Raw genomic sequence first — 19216 nt, 5'->3', positions numbered from 1 at the left:
GTATGCAAAAAAATAAGTATTTTTACCACGAGAACATGTGCTTGCAACCCAGATCAAAAGCACAAATTAGCCGCACCCGGGACACACTCACCCAGGACACACTCACCCGGGACACACTCACCCAGGACCCATTCTGGCCAGTGGCCGCTCTGCCCTAAATTGTTTCTCTCCTGAGACTGAATACCATGTGCTATTTTCCCATATTTTAAATTTTATATAGATAAAAGTGGGATCATATATATTCTTCTGTTTCTTTCATTTAAATTATGTCTGTAAGCTTTAATGATGTCGTTGTATGCAGCAGCAATTAATTTTCTCTGTAGTGAAGGGAATTCTCAAGACTTGGTCTCAGGAATGCTTTACTTTCTTAAAAATCAAATAAAAAGCTTTGTTTACATAGGCTATAAGTACATTGGCATTTATTATAAAGGAAACTAAAACAGAACTTAGAAACAGAACGTTTATTAATTCATTTGAAATACCAACAGGAAACATACTATCTGTAAACATCAAAGGCATCTTTAGTGAATAATTATAATTTTTAAAACAAAAAGATCATGAGGAAACTCGTTGTTTTATATTTTAATATGTATCTTTACTGTCTGTAGGACTTGGTGAAAGACTGGTTCCTCAAAACATGTTTCTTTCTTGAGTCTGTTGCAATGGCTTGTTATTCTTGTTGACGTTCATGAGTTCATGAAGAAGATCCGACCTCCCACAACTGTGTAGTTGGGAAGGAAACAATAATTTAGTAACCTTTTTAGGAGAGGCAGGCATTATTCTTTGATAGAAACCAAGATACAAAAAGTAGCAATGTTTTTATTTGGGGGGATAGGGTATTCAAGACAGGGTTTCTCATATGAACTCATAGAGATTGAGGCATAAAGCCCAGGACCTGCCGGGTCCGGTCGGTACCCGGTCCTTGGCGTATACATTACGCCTTCCAGTTTTGTGTTTTTATCTGACTCCTGAGTGTGAGAATGAGCAGGCCTTTGTTTCTTGTGCCTTCTTTGGGGCTCTTTTCCTTCTGTTTGATCATTTTGTCTAATTCCAATGTGTTAGTTTTTGTTTTATCTTATTTTATTATTTCCCTTAGAAGCCTCTTTTTTTTCATATGAGAGAGAAAGCGAGTGGATCTGGATGGGAGGGGAGGTGGGGAGGAACTAGGAGTGGAGGGAGGGGAAACCATAATCAGGATGTATTAAGTGAGGAAAAAAATCAATTTTCAATAAAAGGAAAAATAAAAAAAAAGAAAGAAGAATGGAAGAAAGAGAGAGGAAGGAAGGAAGGAAAGAAGGAAGGAAGGAAGGAAGGAAGGAAGGAAGGAAGGAAGGAAGGAAGGAAGGAAGGAAGATAGGTTCAGGTTGAAACCTTGGCACAAAAAGGGATTTTTTTACAAGAGAATATTTACAATGGAACACTGAGGAAAATGTTGTGTTATAGTCAGAAACATGGAAAGTACACTGTTCTGCTGGCTCTGGAATAAACAAAACCCAGATGTAAGATGAATTGCTAAACAGTCTTATTAATAAAAACCCAGAACCAGATATTGGGGTAAAAACTGAGAGATCATGGAATAGGAAAAGCCACAGCCAACCTTACCTCCAACTCCTCAGCTTCCAAAGAAACCTACTTCCTGTATACCCATGCCTATATGCCTTTCTGGCCCTGCCATCTCATTTCCTCTCTCCACCCAGCTATATCACTTCCTCTTTCTGGCCAGCTCTGTCACTTCCTGTCTGTTTGTACTAACCTCCAGACCTTTATGGTAAACTAGTGTTGGAATTAAAGGCATGTGCCACCATGCCTGGCTCTGTTCCCAGTGTGGCCTTGAACTCACAGAGATCTGGATGGATCTCTGCCTCCCAAATGCTAGGATTAAAGGTGTGTGCTACCATTGCCTGACTTCTATGTTTACTATAGTGGCTGGCTTTTTCCTCTGATCCTCAGATAAGCTTTATTGGGGTGCACAATATATTGGGGGACACAATATATCACCACACCCAGATTTAGACTATTAAAGTAAAGTACCTCCATGATATTTGTCTGTAAGTAAATCTGTGTATTTTCTTGATTAATGATTAATATGGGAGGGCCTAGCTCACTGTGGTCAGTGTCACCCCAGGGTAGGTTTTCTGGGTGCTAGAAGAAAGCAGAGTGCACAAGCCAAGAGGAAGTAAGCCAGCAAACAGCATTCATCCACGGTCTCTGCTCCAGTCCCTGCCTCCAGCCTTGTCTTGAGTTCCTGCCCTGATTTCCCTCGGTGATGGGGTGTGACCTAAGAGTTCTAAGGTGAAATAGACCCTTTCCTCTCCAGTTTGATTTTAGTCATGTCGTTTTGTCACAGCAATAAAAACTCTAAGACACACGGTATAGAAAAGGCATGTTCGAGTCTTCAACCATCTCATCAGGAAAGCCTGTGGCTGGTGGGAAACTGCCACATTCACTGGGGCAGAGATGAGTTTCCCAGCATCCTAATGCTTAACGTCTCAGTTTTCATCATTGTTGGCAACACATGCTGCCACTTGTTTCGTTGGAGATGGCTTGTTTGGTTGGCTCATTTTCAAGAGAATATCTGCCAAATACTCAATGTTAATAATTATGGTTTTGCCTGTCAGTCATTCTTTCAAATAAAAACAACGCTGTTCTGTGGCAGAAGTCACTAGTTCAGCTCACAAGCATGCTCACTATATAACCACCTGTCCTTGAAACAGACATCGGTTGTATTCAGAAATGCTTTACGTAGACTTGCCATTTTAACACAAGGACTAGCAAACCAGTGAGTTTGAGGAAGGAAACTTAACAGAACTCCTACCTTTAAGTCTTTATCCTCCATGTGTCTCCAAACTGAGGTTGCAGGAGCCTTTACTCAGCTTCTCCATCTCACCCAGCTTCTCAGTTATCAGCTGCTGAAAGAAATCATGGATGCAGAAAGCTGTGTATAATTCCCTCACTGCCCTGTTTCCAGGACCTTCATTCTCTGTGGTCTGAATACCTTGGTGGACTTGGAGATTAACTCTCCAGCCCACCAATGCAGCCATAAGGCCCAGTAAGTTCAGCTATTTAGAGGCTACTTTCTGCTTAGTGGCCCAACCCCCTGTTCCATTTAAAAATGTGCAAGTATCTCAAACCAAAAAGCAAAGGCATTAATATTAGGCACACCTTGGTGAGCTTTCTTTCTTTCCAGGATTGTGGATCAAGTCTTATCTCTCTTGGCTGCCTCTGTCCTGTCTGCTGTAGAGCAGAATACTCAAAGCTACCATTTTGGTAATTATTCCAAAGAGGAAGGCTAAGCCTATCACAGATGGAAAAGAAAGGGACACACATGTGTGCATGTGAATATGTTGTGTTAGTGGATCAACGTAGGCGAAATCACTATTCACAAGAATGTTACTGGTTTTGCCAGCAGACCCTTGACCATCATTTCCTGTAGCAATTGTCAGAGCTGAGGCATGCATCTCAGTCTCCCACGCATCACTAAGCTGTGGCTCCCTTTCTCCTCTAGGATTTTGTGTCCTGTATAGAGAATTACAGAAGAAAAGGACAGGAGCTGTATGCATCTCTCTACAGAGACTTTGTGCAGGTAAGAAACAAAGCGTCCCTCTTCACTATGGAGTATACTTGGAGCTACCTTGAATCAAGAGAGAAAAGGAAAGAAGAGAGAATCAGAGGGCCTTTGTTTTAAGGTTTAGAATGCAGCAGCCAACAAGGGATTGCCCATGGCGGATCCAGCTTTCTTGGCTTGCACAGTGGGCCCAGCACCCACAGCTCAGCAGCAGAGGGGCTGGTACCTGTCACTGTTCACTCTTCTGCTCACTAACCATGCGGTAGGTGGACATTGAGAGCCCAGGGCTCCTCAGACCTTGCTGGGAGCTGCAGGTGTTCTTATGAAACACTGAATCAGGTCTCATGTTTGGATGGCTTCACTATAAGGGGGAGATTCATATTAAAAAACCTCACAACTCAGTAGCTATTTGTGACTTATAGTAGGGATTTAGCAAGGAGATAAAAGATTTTAACAAAGGAAGGAATCTAATTTGGGCTACTCAGATGCCTTGTCTGAGGAATGGAGAATTTAAGCTGAGATCTGTAGAGAATGGCATGGGCTGAAATATTTTAGGAAACAGGGAGAGAATGCGTGTGAGGGTTCTGAGGGAGGAAGGAGGTGGATGCCGCTGATTTGCTGGGGGAAGTGGTTGGAAGGACCCAGGATGGGAGACACAGAGTGAAGATGAAGCTGGACCAAAACACAGAAGGTTCCCTTCACATTGAAGTTTTGGTTCTCAATGTAGAGAGCTGTCACCAATAAGGGAGGGCTTTGACATTTAAAGCACCCATGCAGGTGTGATTTCTGCACAGTCAAGCAAAGCACTCTCACTGTTTTAACCCCTTCCTTTCCATAGCTATTTTCTAACCATGAAGATGGAAGAAGCAAGTTTATGTCCTTAGCTTGTGACTGGTGGACAACAGATATTCCACATACGACTGCATAATGGCTAAGGAGTTGAGGTTTAGTTGATATTAAAGCCAGGATCTTAAATGAACACTCATTCTGCAACACAACACTGCACTCAGCATCAAAACTTAGCAATCTCTCATTTACAGAGGAATGTGTCAATGCCAAAGCCTATGCCCTGTGTTGAAAATGCAGCATCTATAATGCTGTCACTCTGCCTTGAAGGTGTTTCAAACTCGGTAGTAAGGCCAAGGGTGAAGAGGAATCTCCAGGACAGGGTGACAAGGCTCAGATTGGAAGGTTCTACTGTGAGAGTACAACGGGTGAAAGAAATCATTAGCACACACCCATGCAGGTGTTGGGGTGGAGGAGTCCCAAAGGTTGAAACGTGGTGGCCTGGTGCTGGGAGCCAGAAGAGCACTGCCCTTCTGGCCTAGGTCTCAGGCCAACACCCAGCTACACAGTCTATCAGCACAGCTTACTGGGACATCGGACCCTGCAGGTGGGAGAGAGGAGGTTTGAAGTGGGCTCCTGGCAGCTGTCACAGGGATCAGCCAGAATGTCTGGTGTGAAGCCTTGGACTAAGATTTTGCTGTGAGCACTTACCTTGCTCCAACACTGTAGACTGCATTACAAAGCTGGAGGGTGCCTTGCTGACATATTTGCATACTGTCTGTGGCTGTGGGACAGGCCCTTGCACAACAGTTCATCCTCCGAAGGGACTCACTGATTTTTGTCTGGAGTGAGCAATGATGCTAACGCGGTCAGTTGTCACTGAAAGGGAAAATAGATAAGTTTAAGTTGCATTCTTTTTTAGGGAAATCCACTTTACACTTAGGCCATTTTGAGGCAAAAGATTTATATATGTTATCAGCATCTCACCAAGAGCCTTACACTTTCGTTTCAAGAACCTGGTCCACTCATTTCTGCCTAGGAGAGAGCTGACATCTGCACTTTCTAAGTTCCTGCTGACTCTGCAAAATCAAAAGTTCCTGTCAGTAGGACCAGAACTCAACAGAGGTGCCAGCTGAGAAGGGAGGCACTGTCTCCTGAAATGCCAGCTTGGCTTGGTTTCATAAGTGGGACCTGACTAGGGTTCAGAAATACTTGAAAAATTTGTGTGATTTACTGTTGGTTAGGTTGTTTTTTTTTTTTTTTTTTTTAGAAAAATCAGCATTTTTGAAGGTATTTTGTGTTTCCAAGTCTTTAAATATTTAAAATGTTTCAATATTCAGAGGAATGCAGATGTAATCACTGTCTGCTGGAGATAATGGGGTCTGGAGCACTTACCCCACTTTTCTGAGGGCCAGCATACTTTCTAACACACATCACATCCACAAAAGTCAAGCTCAAAGTCTAGTCTGTTTGTTTTGAGACAGAGTCTTGCTATGGAGCCCTGCCTGGCCTGGAACTCCCTATGTAGACCACGTTAATCTCACAGAGGTCCATTTACCTGTACTTCACAAGTGTTGGGATTAAAAGCACATGCCATCACTCCTGGGACAAGCTCAAACACTGACAGAAGTTAGCATTTTGAAATCTGATGGTTACTCAAAGTCAGCTTCTGCTAATTCAGTGGTTCTCAACCTATAGGTCTCAACCTCCTTGGGATAACATGTCAGGTATCCTGCATATCAGATATTTACATTACGATTCATAACAGCAGCAAAATTATAGTTATGAAGTAGCAACTAAAATAATTTTATGGTTGGGAGTCACCACAACATGAAGAACTGTATTAAAGGGTCACAGCATTAGGAAGGTTGAGAACCACTGTGCTAAGTGAACCCAAGAAGACCCTTTCCCAAGGAAGTGACAGGGAAGTCAGGGGCCCCACTGCAGAGCTGCCAATAACAAGCCACTGAAGATGTCTCCAGCATTCACTTTACCTGCCACTTAGAGGTCCCCAGAGATGGAGGGAGCCCAGGGCATTCCTGATCATTCCACCCAGTGTCCTGGAGGTCATCCCCAGCACTGTCATATCCGACAGATACTGCCTTGCCACATCTCTGCCGCTGCAGAAGTTCTGCCAGCATCCCTCCATCCTCTCTGACTTGTTCACTCGTTCCTCTGCTTTGTCCAAGCTCTGTCCATTGTCTTCTCTGCAGATGTTGCTCTTGTTCTTTCTGTTCTGTGCTGGGACGCTGCTGTTCCCATGCCAAGGCCTTGTCATGGTGTACAGATGTGCCTCAGCCTGCCTTTGCTGCCTAAAACTCTTTGCAAGATGCCGGTCACCCCAAATGTTCTTGCCTTTCATATGTGAGAGATGTGCTCTCCTTTGGGCTCCTTAGGGACCCATGGGCTGTTTCATTTCTCTCTCAGTCTCTGTCGCTAAGTCTTTGCACAGCTTTTTCAGGTCAGGGCATCAACTCTCACTGGCTAATGCAACTGGCTAAAATGAGAAAGGCAGACTTCAAGACTCAGGAGAAAGGCAGACTTCAAGACTCAGGAGAAAGGCAGACTTCAAGACTCAGGAGAAAGGCAGACTTCAAGGAGAGCTAGATCCACACGGTCAGCATCTCCCTCCTTCCCTTTTCGCCTTCCACCATCCCTCTTTCCTTCTCTCCTGCCTCTCTTGATCCTCTCACTCTTTACCCTTCCTCTTTCCCTTCCTTCCTTCCTTCCTTCCTTCCTTCCTTCCTTCCTTCCTTCCTTCCTCCCTTCCTTCCTTCCATCTTTCCTCCCTCCCTCCCTCCCTCTCTCTCTCTCTCTCTTTCTTTCTTTCTTTCTTTCTTTCTTTCTTTCTTTCTTTCTTTTTTTCTTTCTCTCTTTCTTTCTTTCTTTCTTTCTCTCTCTTTTCCTCCCTCCCTCCATCTCTTTCTTTCTTCCTTTTTTGTTTCTGCCTTTCTTTCTCTCATTCATTATTTCTCTTTCACACATTCATAAAAGCACACATGTATGAAATGGCTGGTGAGTTTGAAGCCCAAGGGCACATGGATGAAAGGGTGAGTCTGGGGTGAGCTCACTCTGCTCACTGAGCCTCATCCTGGAACAAGGTCACTTTGTAGTTGGTTCAGTGTCAAGCCACATGTCTACAGAGCTGTCCCTGCCCAGGGAAAGAATGCCCTGTGGAGGTGGAAGGGCCAAACCTGCTTCCTCTGCCTGGGCTTCAGAGAGCACCATGTCAAAAACTTGGCCTAACACATATGCCCATTTCCTTCTATTTATGTTGTTTTTGAAACATCTGTTGCTTCCATTACTGTATTTACCAGTCCATTTTGTGAAAAATTAAAATGTCGGACAAATGCCACCAAATATTTGAATAACTACAAAAGTTCATATGAAGTTCAAACTAGACTAAAGCGTGTCTTTGATAGGTGTGGTATGAAACCCGAATACGGCCTGCAAAAACAGTGTGGGTGTCAATGTGCTTTTAAAAAGGCCTAAAGTGGGGAACTGAAGATTTCACGATGTCATGTTATTTCCATGTACACCCAAGTTTTCATTTCTTGGACTATTCTAGTACGCGTCCATATTCCAGCGTGGGATGGCCTTAGGATGGAAAGGTTCTCCCACACCCAGCCTTTCATCTCATCACCTGGATTCTGAAGTCCAGAGATGAGAATGACTTTCTCAAATCATCAGTCATCACAGGAGTGTCAGCTCCACTCTGCTGCACCAGTCTGGGTCTCCCAGAGGAGCAAGCATTACTTCAGAAGTCAGGGGCCATGGAAAAATCCATGTCCTCAGGACCCGCTGCTACTTCCACAATCCCAGCAACAGACTGGTGTAGTGGCTCGGAAGGCCGAAGGCTGCCCAGGTTTCTCCTTCCCTCCTGAGGAAGGATCTCCAAGCCGAGAAAGAATTTCCTCCTCCTGGGCCTGGCTCCAGAGAGGACGCTGTATAACACTGTGGGCTACTTAGAGGGCCATCTTTGTCTGATAACCAACACAGGAGCTTTGGGGCAGGCCTGCAAGGAGCATGTATCTAAGTGTGGTGTTGTTTCTCTGCTTCCCAGAGGCGGAAAAGTAGCAGCATCAAGGCAGCCACAGCCTGGGCCAGGATTCGGGAACAGCTCTTTGGGGAGCTGGGATTGTGGGGCCCAGTGACAAAATCCACACCCTGCTCCCAGTGGGAACTGGACAGGAGGGAAGGACCAGCTCGAATGAGGAAACGTATCAGATGCTTGTTTTCATGGGAGGCCCTGAACCAAGGAGTCTACAAGGTAGGCACTGGGTGTTGTGGGAAGTGCACAGGGAAGTGTCGATGTGGCCTTCCTGTCTTTTTTGTTTGTTTTGGTTTTGTTATTGTTTTTTAACAAAGGTGACAGAGTATAACTAGATAAGTTCAAGAGAGTCCTCAAACTTAAACTTGAAGTCATTTAGGAGGGGAAAAGGAGGTACTAACTTTCCCTAGAACTTGAATGAATGGGTAGATGAGTGGGTGGTGAATGTGTGAATTGGTCATTCTTATTAAATCCTAATCCATTAGTACAATGCAACCCACAGAAGTCCAGGGAATTCCCCCCCACCACACACACACCCCCGGCGATGGCCACTGTCTGCTCACACGAGTCTTTTGTCATTGAATACTTGGTATCTGCACTTCTGGGGACTAGTTACTGCTCAAACAAATCCTGTAATAAGTTTTACAGTGAAAAATCTCCCAAACTCAGCAGTTCTGCAAGCTCAAATCGTGACCCATTTAGATCCAGTAGACCCAGGCTGTATTGGCTTCCAAAAGCAGGAATCTGGCAGCCTCTGGGAGTTGGCTCTCCTGAAGCTCATGTAGCTAGGTCATCAGATACGCATTTTTGTATTTTAAGGAAGAGAAGTCATTGGCTTTATTTTATAATGGATAAAGAAAAGAAAAGAAAAAAACAACTGGCAACAGTTTTTCATATCCTCATCAAGCATCCCTAATTTAAAATAGTTTGAAAGGCAGCCCCCCAAACACTGGGGTGCTGAGTATTTCCCCCCTCATCCATCCCAAGATATGGCATTAGTTTTGTTCTCCAGTCTGTTACCCTAGCATCTTTACCCATGCTAAGCCCCCCTCCAGAACACTTATGAGAAAATTATATTTAATTTATCCAGTAGACGTTTGTACTTTTAGCTGTCATCAATGAGTGGTGGCATGCAGCATTTTTTTTCCTCAAAACATTTTTATTTAGGATTTGGAGGCAGGAGAAAAGGTTTCTTGTTGACTGTGTGGGTGACAATGCCAGAGCTTGGCTCTGTAATCTGGTCACTGGTCCCTGTGGCTGTCCAGCCCAATCCCCTTCAGGGTGACCCACATACAGACATCCAGCATGCTGTCTAATCTTTCCCAGCACCTCCTGGTAACCACTATAAGTCCTACTTAATGGGAGACGCAGTCCTTGCTCTGACTTAGAAACAGTAAACACTTGCATTTTACATGATCCTTTGGGATTTAGCATATTCTCCCTTTTGTACCTGAGTCTAGAGTAACTTGGGGGAATTGCACATGTTCATGTCTATCTGTAAATTCATGGAAAGGGAGAGGGGTACAAACAATGTCTGGGGTTTATTTTCTCTTCTCTCTGATCCTATTTCAGGAGAGCCAAGACAGAAAGGATGCTGTTTCTCAGATAAATGCTGAAAACCAAGGTATCGAGTTTATAAATTTATCTTTTTCTCTTCAATAATTAAATAATAAATAATAATTTTTTCTTTTCAATAATCAAAAACATATTGCTGATTTCATTTAATACATCACTAAAGATAGTACTATATGTGTGGGTCTATGGGGAGAGAAACTGCTGAGGAACCAGAGCAGTCTGCACACAAGCTCTTCAGTGCTGTGTTTCTGAATGAAGGGAATTTATTCCAGACCCAGACCTCTGTGAGTGGCAGAATTTTTAGTAAGCTTAGAATAGTAACTATGAGTGTCTCATTAGTTTGTTATATTGAGTAGACTTTAAAAGTGCCCTAAAGCAATTCAAATATATGTTTAGTATGTGGTCAAAACATGTAGAAGGATAATAAGGTGTCTTAGAATAAAATAGATGGTATAGATATTTAATACTTTCACAGTGAATTCTTCTATGTCATGACCTACATGACAGTCACCATATACCTCACACTCCTAGCCTGTGAGTTCCTTGGATCTTAGGGGGCAGCCAGTGGCTACTCCTCACCCAGTCACAGCATCTCTGCACTATTTTGCCTGGCTCCTCTGCTGCCTGAGCAGCAGGATGTCTGTTGAAGTTGCTGCCTGCTAGTATGTAGTAACACAAGCTCAGACTGAGAATCTCAGGTTCTGATCCCAGGGTGACTTTGGTGTTTTTTTTTTGTTGTTGTTGTTTTGTTTGTTTGTTTTTGTTTTTGTTTTTTTAATATTGTGGACTGACTTGAGATGACAATGGACCCATTGCCTTCTTTCCTCTACACTCCATCTCCTAGCTCCAATATCACAGCATCCTCACCTGCTCTACATCTCCAAGTTAGTGCCTAAGTGGAGGGAAGTGGGTACTGGATTTCCACAGATACAACCTTGGGCTGCTTCATCGTCTAGCTGGATGAGCAGAATCTATGGATATCCATAATTCTGGGCCTCCTTGATATTGCAGCACAGACCCTAATATGGACCTCTTGCAAAAAAAAAAAAAAATAGTAAGGACCTTCTTGGATGCCAGTCCCTACAAGGGTATGCTCTGTGCAGCCGACAAAGCTGTGAGGACTGGCTCTGGGAACAACGGGCACTTTTATCTTTCCACACGTGAGATTCCCAAGTGGGGAGGTGGTCAAAGACCTGAGCTTTGGCACAAAGTAAATGACTCATAGCTTTGCAGTCATGAGCAACATGCCTGCTCTAGGCAGGAACACACTCGGGGCAAGCGAGCAGAGAAGGAGTAAGATGAGGACATCCATGCTGTCACCTGCTTAGCTTACATCCAGATGTCCTGGCTCTTGGCAGACAAATCTAGACATGAACAGGAATGATTACAAAACAGCATTTTCCTGGTGGTACAGACATAGAAGTCATCATGTCTCTAGAGAGCAGAAAAGATATTTGCTGATTATGAAATAACCACACAATGTATACTTCAATACCAATTAAATTATTGAAAAAAAACTTTAAAATCTATTGGAAAAGTACTTATGACATAATCTTGAATGAACTTTTTAAGTGCAACAACATTATTATGTTAAAAATCACATATACACATATATACAGAAAAGATACCAAAAGCTATTTGGTCCCTTTGTGAACAGTGAGGCTAACCATACTGGGGCAGAGGAGACCTGCTTCATGTCCCCTCTAATTCAGTAGCCATACGATCTTGGGCAAAGTCCCGAGCCTTATTCAGATTTTTCATTTGCAAACTGAGGGTGGGATATTGTACCTGAGATAGGACTAGATAGACAAATGCCACCACAGTGTCTAGCCCAGAGCACTTACTGGATGGAGACTGACACTCGTCATACTCCAGGGCACACAAGTGTGTTATTTTTCATTTATCAGTGCACCGTAGCTTTCCCAGCTCCTTTAAAGAAGCAGCTAGGGCTTCCATAGTTTGGAAATATCAGTGGCATGCTTGTAGAAGAAAGAACGACTTGAAGTTCAGAAGGAACAAATCCTAGACAGACCTAATGAGAGATGCCTCATTGATCAGTGAGGGTGAATTCCAAAATGTTGCCTTGCATCACTTGAAAGCTGTGGAGTGGCTAGAATTGGTCATACCCACACTGGACACAGCTTGCAGGTGTGCAGACTGTAACACAGGGTCAGGCAGCTGTATCCCTTCTCAGAAACAGTGGAAGGGCACGTGGACCACTTCTGCTTTAGAGCCTCACAGTTCCTCTCAGTGACAAAGGCATGTGCTACATGTTCCCCATTGTGACATCATGTAGCTCACACCGTGACAATGTGTCCGTTTTTATGCTACTGCAGATGAGCTGACATCAGAGGAAGCTGAGATCAGGCCGGACGAGGTGGGGGTGGATTGTACACAACTGACCTTCTTTCCTGCTTTACATGAAAGTCTGCACTCAGAAGATTTCTTGGAATTATGCCGGGAAAGACAAGTCATTTTACAAGAGCTTCTTGATGGAGAAAAGGTAACACATGGGCGGAGCAAAGGTAAATCCATTAAGACTGTCCCACAGGACAGACTGGGATGTTATCCCAGTGGGTGAATTTCCTCCCCACTAGATATTTCCCAGTACCTGAGGACATTTTGTCATGACTAGGGCCAGGGGATTTGCTACCAACTCTTGGAGGTCAGAGGCCGGTAATGCTGCTACACACACCACAGTGTATACGGTGAGAAGGGGAGACAGTGGGGGGTAATAGGAGCATATGGGGCAGAAACCAAGTGTCAGCTTCTCCCTGCTTTCCTCATGGGAAAGGCGAGCTGGCTTCATGCTGGCTCCATAGAGATTCTTCTCAATGTTTTGGTAAGAGGAGAACCAGAACCATGTAGCTGGGTGTGGCAACACAGACTCCTAACACCAGCACCTGAGAAATTAAAAATATAGTACAAAGTAAAAGAGGCTGACCTGTTCTACAGAACGAGTTCCAGGACAGCCAGGCTACAGAGAAACGCTGTCTCAGAAATCAGAAAGTAAAACTAAATAAAAATAAAACAAAACAAATAAAAATAAATACATAAAAATAAAACAACAAATAATAAATATGAAAGATGCTCAGCCCTGCAATGCACTGTATTAGCTTTCCATTGCTAATGAATAGCCATGAACTTAGTGACTTGAGACAATGCACATTTACTACCTCAGGAATCCGGCACTGTAGGACTCTCTGGTTCTGGTAGAGCACCACAGTATAGGGATGCTGACAAGGGCATTCCCCAGAGCCTTCTGGGGGCTCTGGGAATGCATTTCTTTCCAGGATCATTCAGATGCTGGCAGACTTTGGTCCATGTCTCTGTATGTTTGAGGTTTGATGGCTGTCAGCTGAGACATCCTCAGCTTCCTGGGAATGGCCTGCATCCCTTGCCCTGTGGTCCCCTCTCTCCATCTTCCCAGGCAGGCAGCAGTGTGTGTGAAACCTTTCTTACTGGTGAATCTCTCTGCTTCTGCCTTATCCAGCTTCTGTTGCTACTTTCTACCGGACTCTTTGGCTGCTGCAATCAGGGATCACCTTGGCCTCACCAGCTGATCCAGGAAGATCTCCAGAAGCCAGGCCCCCTCAGCCATCTAGCCTAGTGTGTGTGGGAAAGGCAGTCTGGAATCCCAGGAGATGTTTGGGGTTATAACCTGCTGCATTTGGTATTCCCTGTGCTTAACATTCTTCTAATATCCTTTCTCAACTCCTGGGAAAACCTCTCTAGACACCCAGGTGTCCTTATTCTTCCAAGACCAGCAGGGTGGTGGTGGAGGTCAATCCTTCCTGGACACGCCAGTGGGCAAGTTCTGAGGTTTATAGGCCTGACCCAAAGAGCCCCAGTTCCAACCTCTTGCAGCCAACAGAAGTCCTTGACACATTCCCTGTGTCTGAGAGTCTTGTTTTTGGAGATTGTATCGCTTCCTCAGGCACATCCACCATCCAGTGACAGCTTTCTTGGGGTCTCATTTGAGTAGATCAGAATCTGGAACACACAGGGAACTGTCTTTCCCACACAGAGCGGGGCAGGCAGCAGGGACTTCATCCTTCCTGGGGTTTTACTTAAGCTTCAGCCTTCCTTAACTTCCCTGTTACTCAGCAGGAAGCTGTCACAGTGTGTGGGCTGCAGCATCTGGGGTCCCCAGGATGTGCAAATAGAAGTGTTTGAATCCCAGCAGGGGTAGCAAGGAGTAGGGACGGGCACTGAAACTGCCAGCTCCTACTTAGTGTCTCTGTACCTGCAGGGAGAGGCAGGGGTGGGTGGGGGGTGGGGGTGGGGGTGGGGGAGAGAATCCAGTATCAGCAACCTGGAACAGAGCAGACATGGGTACCAGAGGATTCTCATCCTGGCTGAGCAGTGGTGTTTTGCAAGTGTCACTTGAATTGGTTGTGCTTGGTTGTTGAGTTGAATTGGTTGTGCTTGATCCTTGTAGTCTCAGGTAACCAGGAGGAGCTGGGAGGGGCTTAGTGCCCCCCTTGGTACTAGAGACGCAGGTCAGTGTGGGGGCCATGGGTGGAGAATACACTCAAGGCTGTATATAGAGCCCTCCGGAGTCCCAGCCTCACCTCTCCACTTTCACCACCAGCAAGCTCAGCCACTTTGATCCTTAATGGAACTTCCCAGAGCTTCACTTTTTTTTAATCTTCAAAATGGAGTTCTCTACTCCTTGTCTGTCCATTTGTGGCAAAGTGGCAGGAGGTGCTGTATGCCTCAGCCTGAGACTCCCTGTGCTGAGCCCTCTGTATCTTGCCGGACCTGAGGAGGGAGCTCTCAGCCATAGTGCTGTGGTTGCTGCTGCCCTTGTAGTGACCTATCTGTTTGTTCTCTACTCCTAAAAACCCCAGGACCTGGGTCATGGCCCCAAGGATAGGAAAAAAAAAACTGTCAAGATATCTGTGAAGCAGGAATGCCTGTTTAGATGGATGATCTCTTGAGGCAAGGAGTGTTAGGCACATGCTGTGGAGAACATGCCCAGTGGTCGTCCAGAAGAGTCCGAATGGATCTTTTTGTTTTGCAAAGATGGTGGAGGATGCATTAAAGGTCAGAGTGGGGCCCAAGAAAGCTTTGACCTGCTGGAATGAGGCCTCTCAAAGTTTGAATGCATTCCATGAGATGTAGCCTTTTCTGAGAAGGAAGAAACTTAACTGTGGTTGGAGTAAGGACTGACAGGTGGCCTCAGGATTTAGAGAATGAGGCAGGGAGGAATGTGGGGAAACAGGCCCCAGGGACTCATGTGGGGCTGAAAACCTATGGTTCAGAGGAAGGAGTCTGCTCTAAACCAGAGACAACTAGATAGAGCTGAGCAGGGGGTGCAGCCTCTGGGCCCCCTCCACTCCCCACACGTCCACCATCCAGCTGCATACAGTCTTACGTCTACATATTGGTCACCACACCTGCTGCTCTTCAAGTGATTTTTCTCCTCTAATGTCTTCTGATTCTCTGTCTTGGGCAAGTGACATAAATTGTCCCTCTTGATCCTTCAGTAGCCTGAAAATCGTGCTTTAGGCTTCATGTACTTCCTATATAGTTTTTCATGCTAATGTTGTGGAGTGGAAAGGCATCTAAACACCTATGAACTCAGCTCCCCTGCTAGGACTCAGTGCTAATCATATGCCCTGCCCTACTGCATAGGTGACATTCTCAGTCTCTAGGACATCATTCCTGGTCCACTGTGGCCGTAGCCCTGGTCTATAATGACCTCATCCCTGGTCCACCACGGTCTTATCCCTAGTCCACCATGGCCTTATGACTGGTATATTGTGACTTTATCTCTAGTCTATCATGGCCTGCTCCCTTGTGTATGATGAACTTATTTCTGCTTTTTCATGGTCTTATCCCTGCACACTGGGATATTATTCTTGGTCCACCGCTGCATTTGTCAAGCATGGAACTAGAGTTTGAGGAGGGATGAGTGGGTGTGGGGATCTTCGAAATATGAACACACTCAAGCAAATATAAGGAAGGTCTATCCATGTCTTCACAAGACACTGGGCTATTGGGGGCCTTATGGAGAGCCTGCTCCAAGGCCACCTCCAGGGTAATGCAAGAAAATCCTTGAAGGCAATGAGAGCTAGACTTTTTCTATATGAGGGTATTTAGAAATAAGTTTCTAGCTATCTGATTGGTAAAATAAGAAAACACACATGCTTTCTGATGTTAACTTCTCTTTTACTTCATCTTAAGAATGCTCTCTGACTCTTTCTGTCTCCACACAGCTACATATCTCCACATTGCTATATGCTATACATACATGTCTTTCTTTATGTACATAGGCTATACATGTCTGTACACAGTTACATCTGTTTTCACATGGCTACACATCTTTCTTTTACATACATTTCTCTTCTACATCTCTTTTCTATACAGCTTCTTCTTCCTTGTCTCCACACAGTTACAAAGCTCCACACATCTCATTTCCATAGCTTTCTCAGCATACAGCACGTTACACAGTTCCTAGGCACAGCTCCTCTACGTAGCAGCAGCTTTCACACAGCTCTCTCTCACACTCACTCATACACATATTTCTTCCAGATTATTCACTCATTCTTTACTCACTCTTTCACCCACTCATTACCTCACACTTCTCTCATGCGTCTTCTTCTTCATCTCTCACCCAGCCGCACACACACACACACACACACACACACACACACACACACACACACACACTTCCCTCACGTTCTGCAGCCACTCTACACAGCCATCTCTCTCCACACGGCTGCTGCTGCTCTCCCTCGGCCAAACTCTGGACAATTATAAGTTACATTTTCCAGGGCCCTACCCATTCTCAAAACACAAGATAAGTCATGTAGTTTCGTTTAGGCTAGTAATGTCACGATGACCCATGCACATAGCTCTAAGTTGGTGAGGGGTCCCGGACATTAAACAATTGGCTGAACCTTGAGCAGTCAGGGTAGGTGCAGAAAGGGAGCTACTGCAAGGACTATGTTTTGATGTAAACAGCCTGACCTTGATTTAGCAATAAACAACACCTGGGAATTAGCCTTTGTGTATTTTCTACAGGGGCAGCTTAATCTGTTTTGGACTAGTTCTTTGCAAAATGTGTAAAAGGCTGTCTTTGAGACTGACAATACTGTTATTTTCCTTTGTCAATAAAGAAGAACATTCTGGTATTATTTCTATACATCAGAATTATACAGCTTAAACAGAAATCTACAGCTAACTGTGTGCCCAGAGATGTAGAACACACCACCAAAGGGCTGTGGAAAGTACCCCACAACTGTTCTTGTAGGGAGGTATAGTGGTGGCACCTGAGAAAGTTACAGACAGAAAACAACCAGTTTCCACAGCCAGTGACCCCACGGCTTTGCCAGGTGGGGCTTCCCATCAGGGAATTATAAGTCTGGTGGGTCGACTTGTCAAACACTAGTTGTCACCTGCTGTATACTCCCACGACCCTCGACACCAGGCCTCCCACATTTTCTACATTTCTAAATAAAAGCCTCCTAGGAGAGGGCGTGACAGTGTATCCGTGTTTGCCCCTCAGAATCCTCATTCTTCCTCTCCTGTGCTGCCTGAAGAGCCTTTATTCTTGTTCCTAGAGGCCCCAGGGCATAACTTCCTTCTAGTGAAACTGGTCTGTTTTTGCTGAGACCTTTGCAATTGCAGGATCTGTCTTGGACCCAGGGAAGCCACAGCCCTGGAACTCCAGGGTGGCTTCAGCAGAATTCATTTCCTTGTGTGATCAACTGAGCTCTAGTCCCCTCCAGCAATACCTGGGAAGGTAATTACTCTGTTACTCTGCGCTGCCTTTGCATCATTGATTAATGATTCCCAGAACCACAGCACATTTCCCTGCAAGCATCTCCATTTGTCGTTTGTGTGGTGGGTTTAATGCATGTTAATTGTGGGCCCGTCAGTCACTACATTCTGGGGTAGTATCTCATACCTTCCACTCCACTTCAGGATCCATCCAGCGCTGGTTTCTTTGTGCCGTTTGTTATTCTCTTTGATTACATGACAAATTAAACAACTGATTATTCTTGCATACAAACTCATTGTAAAATGTGACTTTGACCTTAGTAACCAGCTCAAAGGGAGAGATTTTTGCTCTGGACAGCGTATCTCACATGCTCTTCCTAGGTATCTTTAACTAAAGTGCTTGCAGGACATTAGCAAGGGTACTAACTGTGTTGTTTCCAAACTTCCTGTTTCGCTGAATCACCAGGGCTTGGCAAAAAGCACAGCTGCCCATGACATCCCAGATTAATGGCTTCTGAAGCTCTCTCTCTGTGACATACTTTTCACACAAGGTGACTTTTGAGTTGACCTATAACTTACCTTCTTCATTTCTGCTGTATGTGCATAAACTCACATGCATGCACACATATGCATGCATACGTATATGCACACACATGCATGCATATGACTAGCCTTTTACCTAATTACACAGAAGTGCTACACACACACACACACACACACACACATGCACGCACACACGCACGCGCATACATTTTCCTTCCTTATCCCTAACCCAGCCTCGGGGTCCCCTCCCTGTGAATTACTTTCTCCCATGCAGCCTGTGCAAGACACCCTCCACTGCACTTTCAAAAGCCTGTCCTTTCCCACCATTGCTGGACAGTAGTCTCAGACCACAAACATCTTGAAGGTATGATTCTGTTCCTTTGCATCTCCAGTGGGTGGGGCACTTGCTAATATGCTATGTAGGAGTAAATGAATGAAGGAAAAAAAAAGAGACCAAGTATGTTCCAAGCAATATGCTTAAATCAGATGAAACAGCATTTCTCTGCCTAACTGGTGTCCTTGGCTCCACATCTCAGGTGTGTTCTTTAGATCATCTGCACCAAAATCTTCATCTGCACCAAAATCTTCTAGGTGTGTTCTCAAATGCTATTTCTTTTTCTTTCTTTCTTTCTTTCTTTCTTTCTTTCTTTCTTTCTTTCTTTCTTCCTTCCTTCCTTCCTTCCTTCCTTCCTTCCTTCCTTCCTTCCTTCCTTTCTTTCTTAGATTTATTTATTGATTATGTATACAGTGTTCTGTCTGCATGTATCCCTGCAGGCCAGAAGAGGGCACCAGATCTCATTACAGATGGTTGTGAGCCACCATGTGGTTGCTGGGAATTGAACTCAGGACCTTTGGAAGATCAGCCAGTGCTCTTAACCTCTGAGCCATCTCTCCAACCCTCAAAGCACTATATCTAAGGCCCAACTCTACACCTACTGAACTGAAATATAGCTTGGGACTGTGAT

At 44.7% G+C, this 19216-nt stretch overlaps 1 protein-coding gene across 1 annotated transcript in view; it reads left to right on the top strand.

Annotated features, from left to right (window-relative positions):
- Positions 1 to 19216, top strand: part of Wdfy4 (WDFY family member 4) — a 249625-nt gene that overhangs the window by 150121 nt on the left and 80288 nt on the right. The window contains exons 40-43 of the mRNA XM_052733905.1: positions 3506 to 3583; positions 8415 to 8621; positions 9975 to 10026; positions 12314 to 12480. Coding sequence (XP_052589865.1) covers positions 3506 to 3583; positions 8415 to 8621; positions 9975 to 10026; positions 12314 to 12480 — 504 coding nt within the window. The remainder of the gene's footprint in view (positions 1 to 3505; positions 3584 to 8414; positions 8622 to 9974; positions 10027 to 12313; positions 12481 to 19216) is intronic.

This window comes from Peromyscus californicus, unplaced genomic scaffold (genome assembly GCF_007827085.1).
Source record: "Peromyscus californicus insignis strain IS unplaced genomic scaffold, ASM782708v3 Scaffold_12__1_contigs__length_115047231, whole genome shotgun sequence".
NCBI lineage: Eukaryota > Metazoa > Chordata > Mammalia > Rodentia > Cricetidae > Peromyscus > Peromyscus californicus.
Note: the sequence above shows the minus strand (reverse complement) of the source record. Positions and strands in the feature narration are given on the sequence as shown.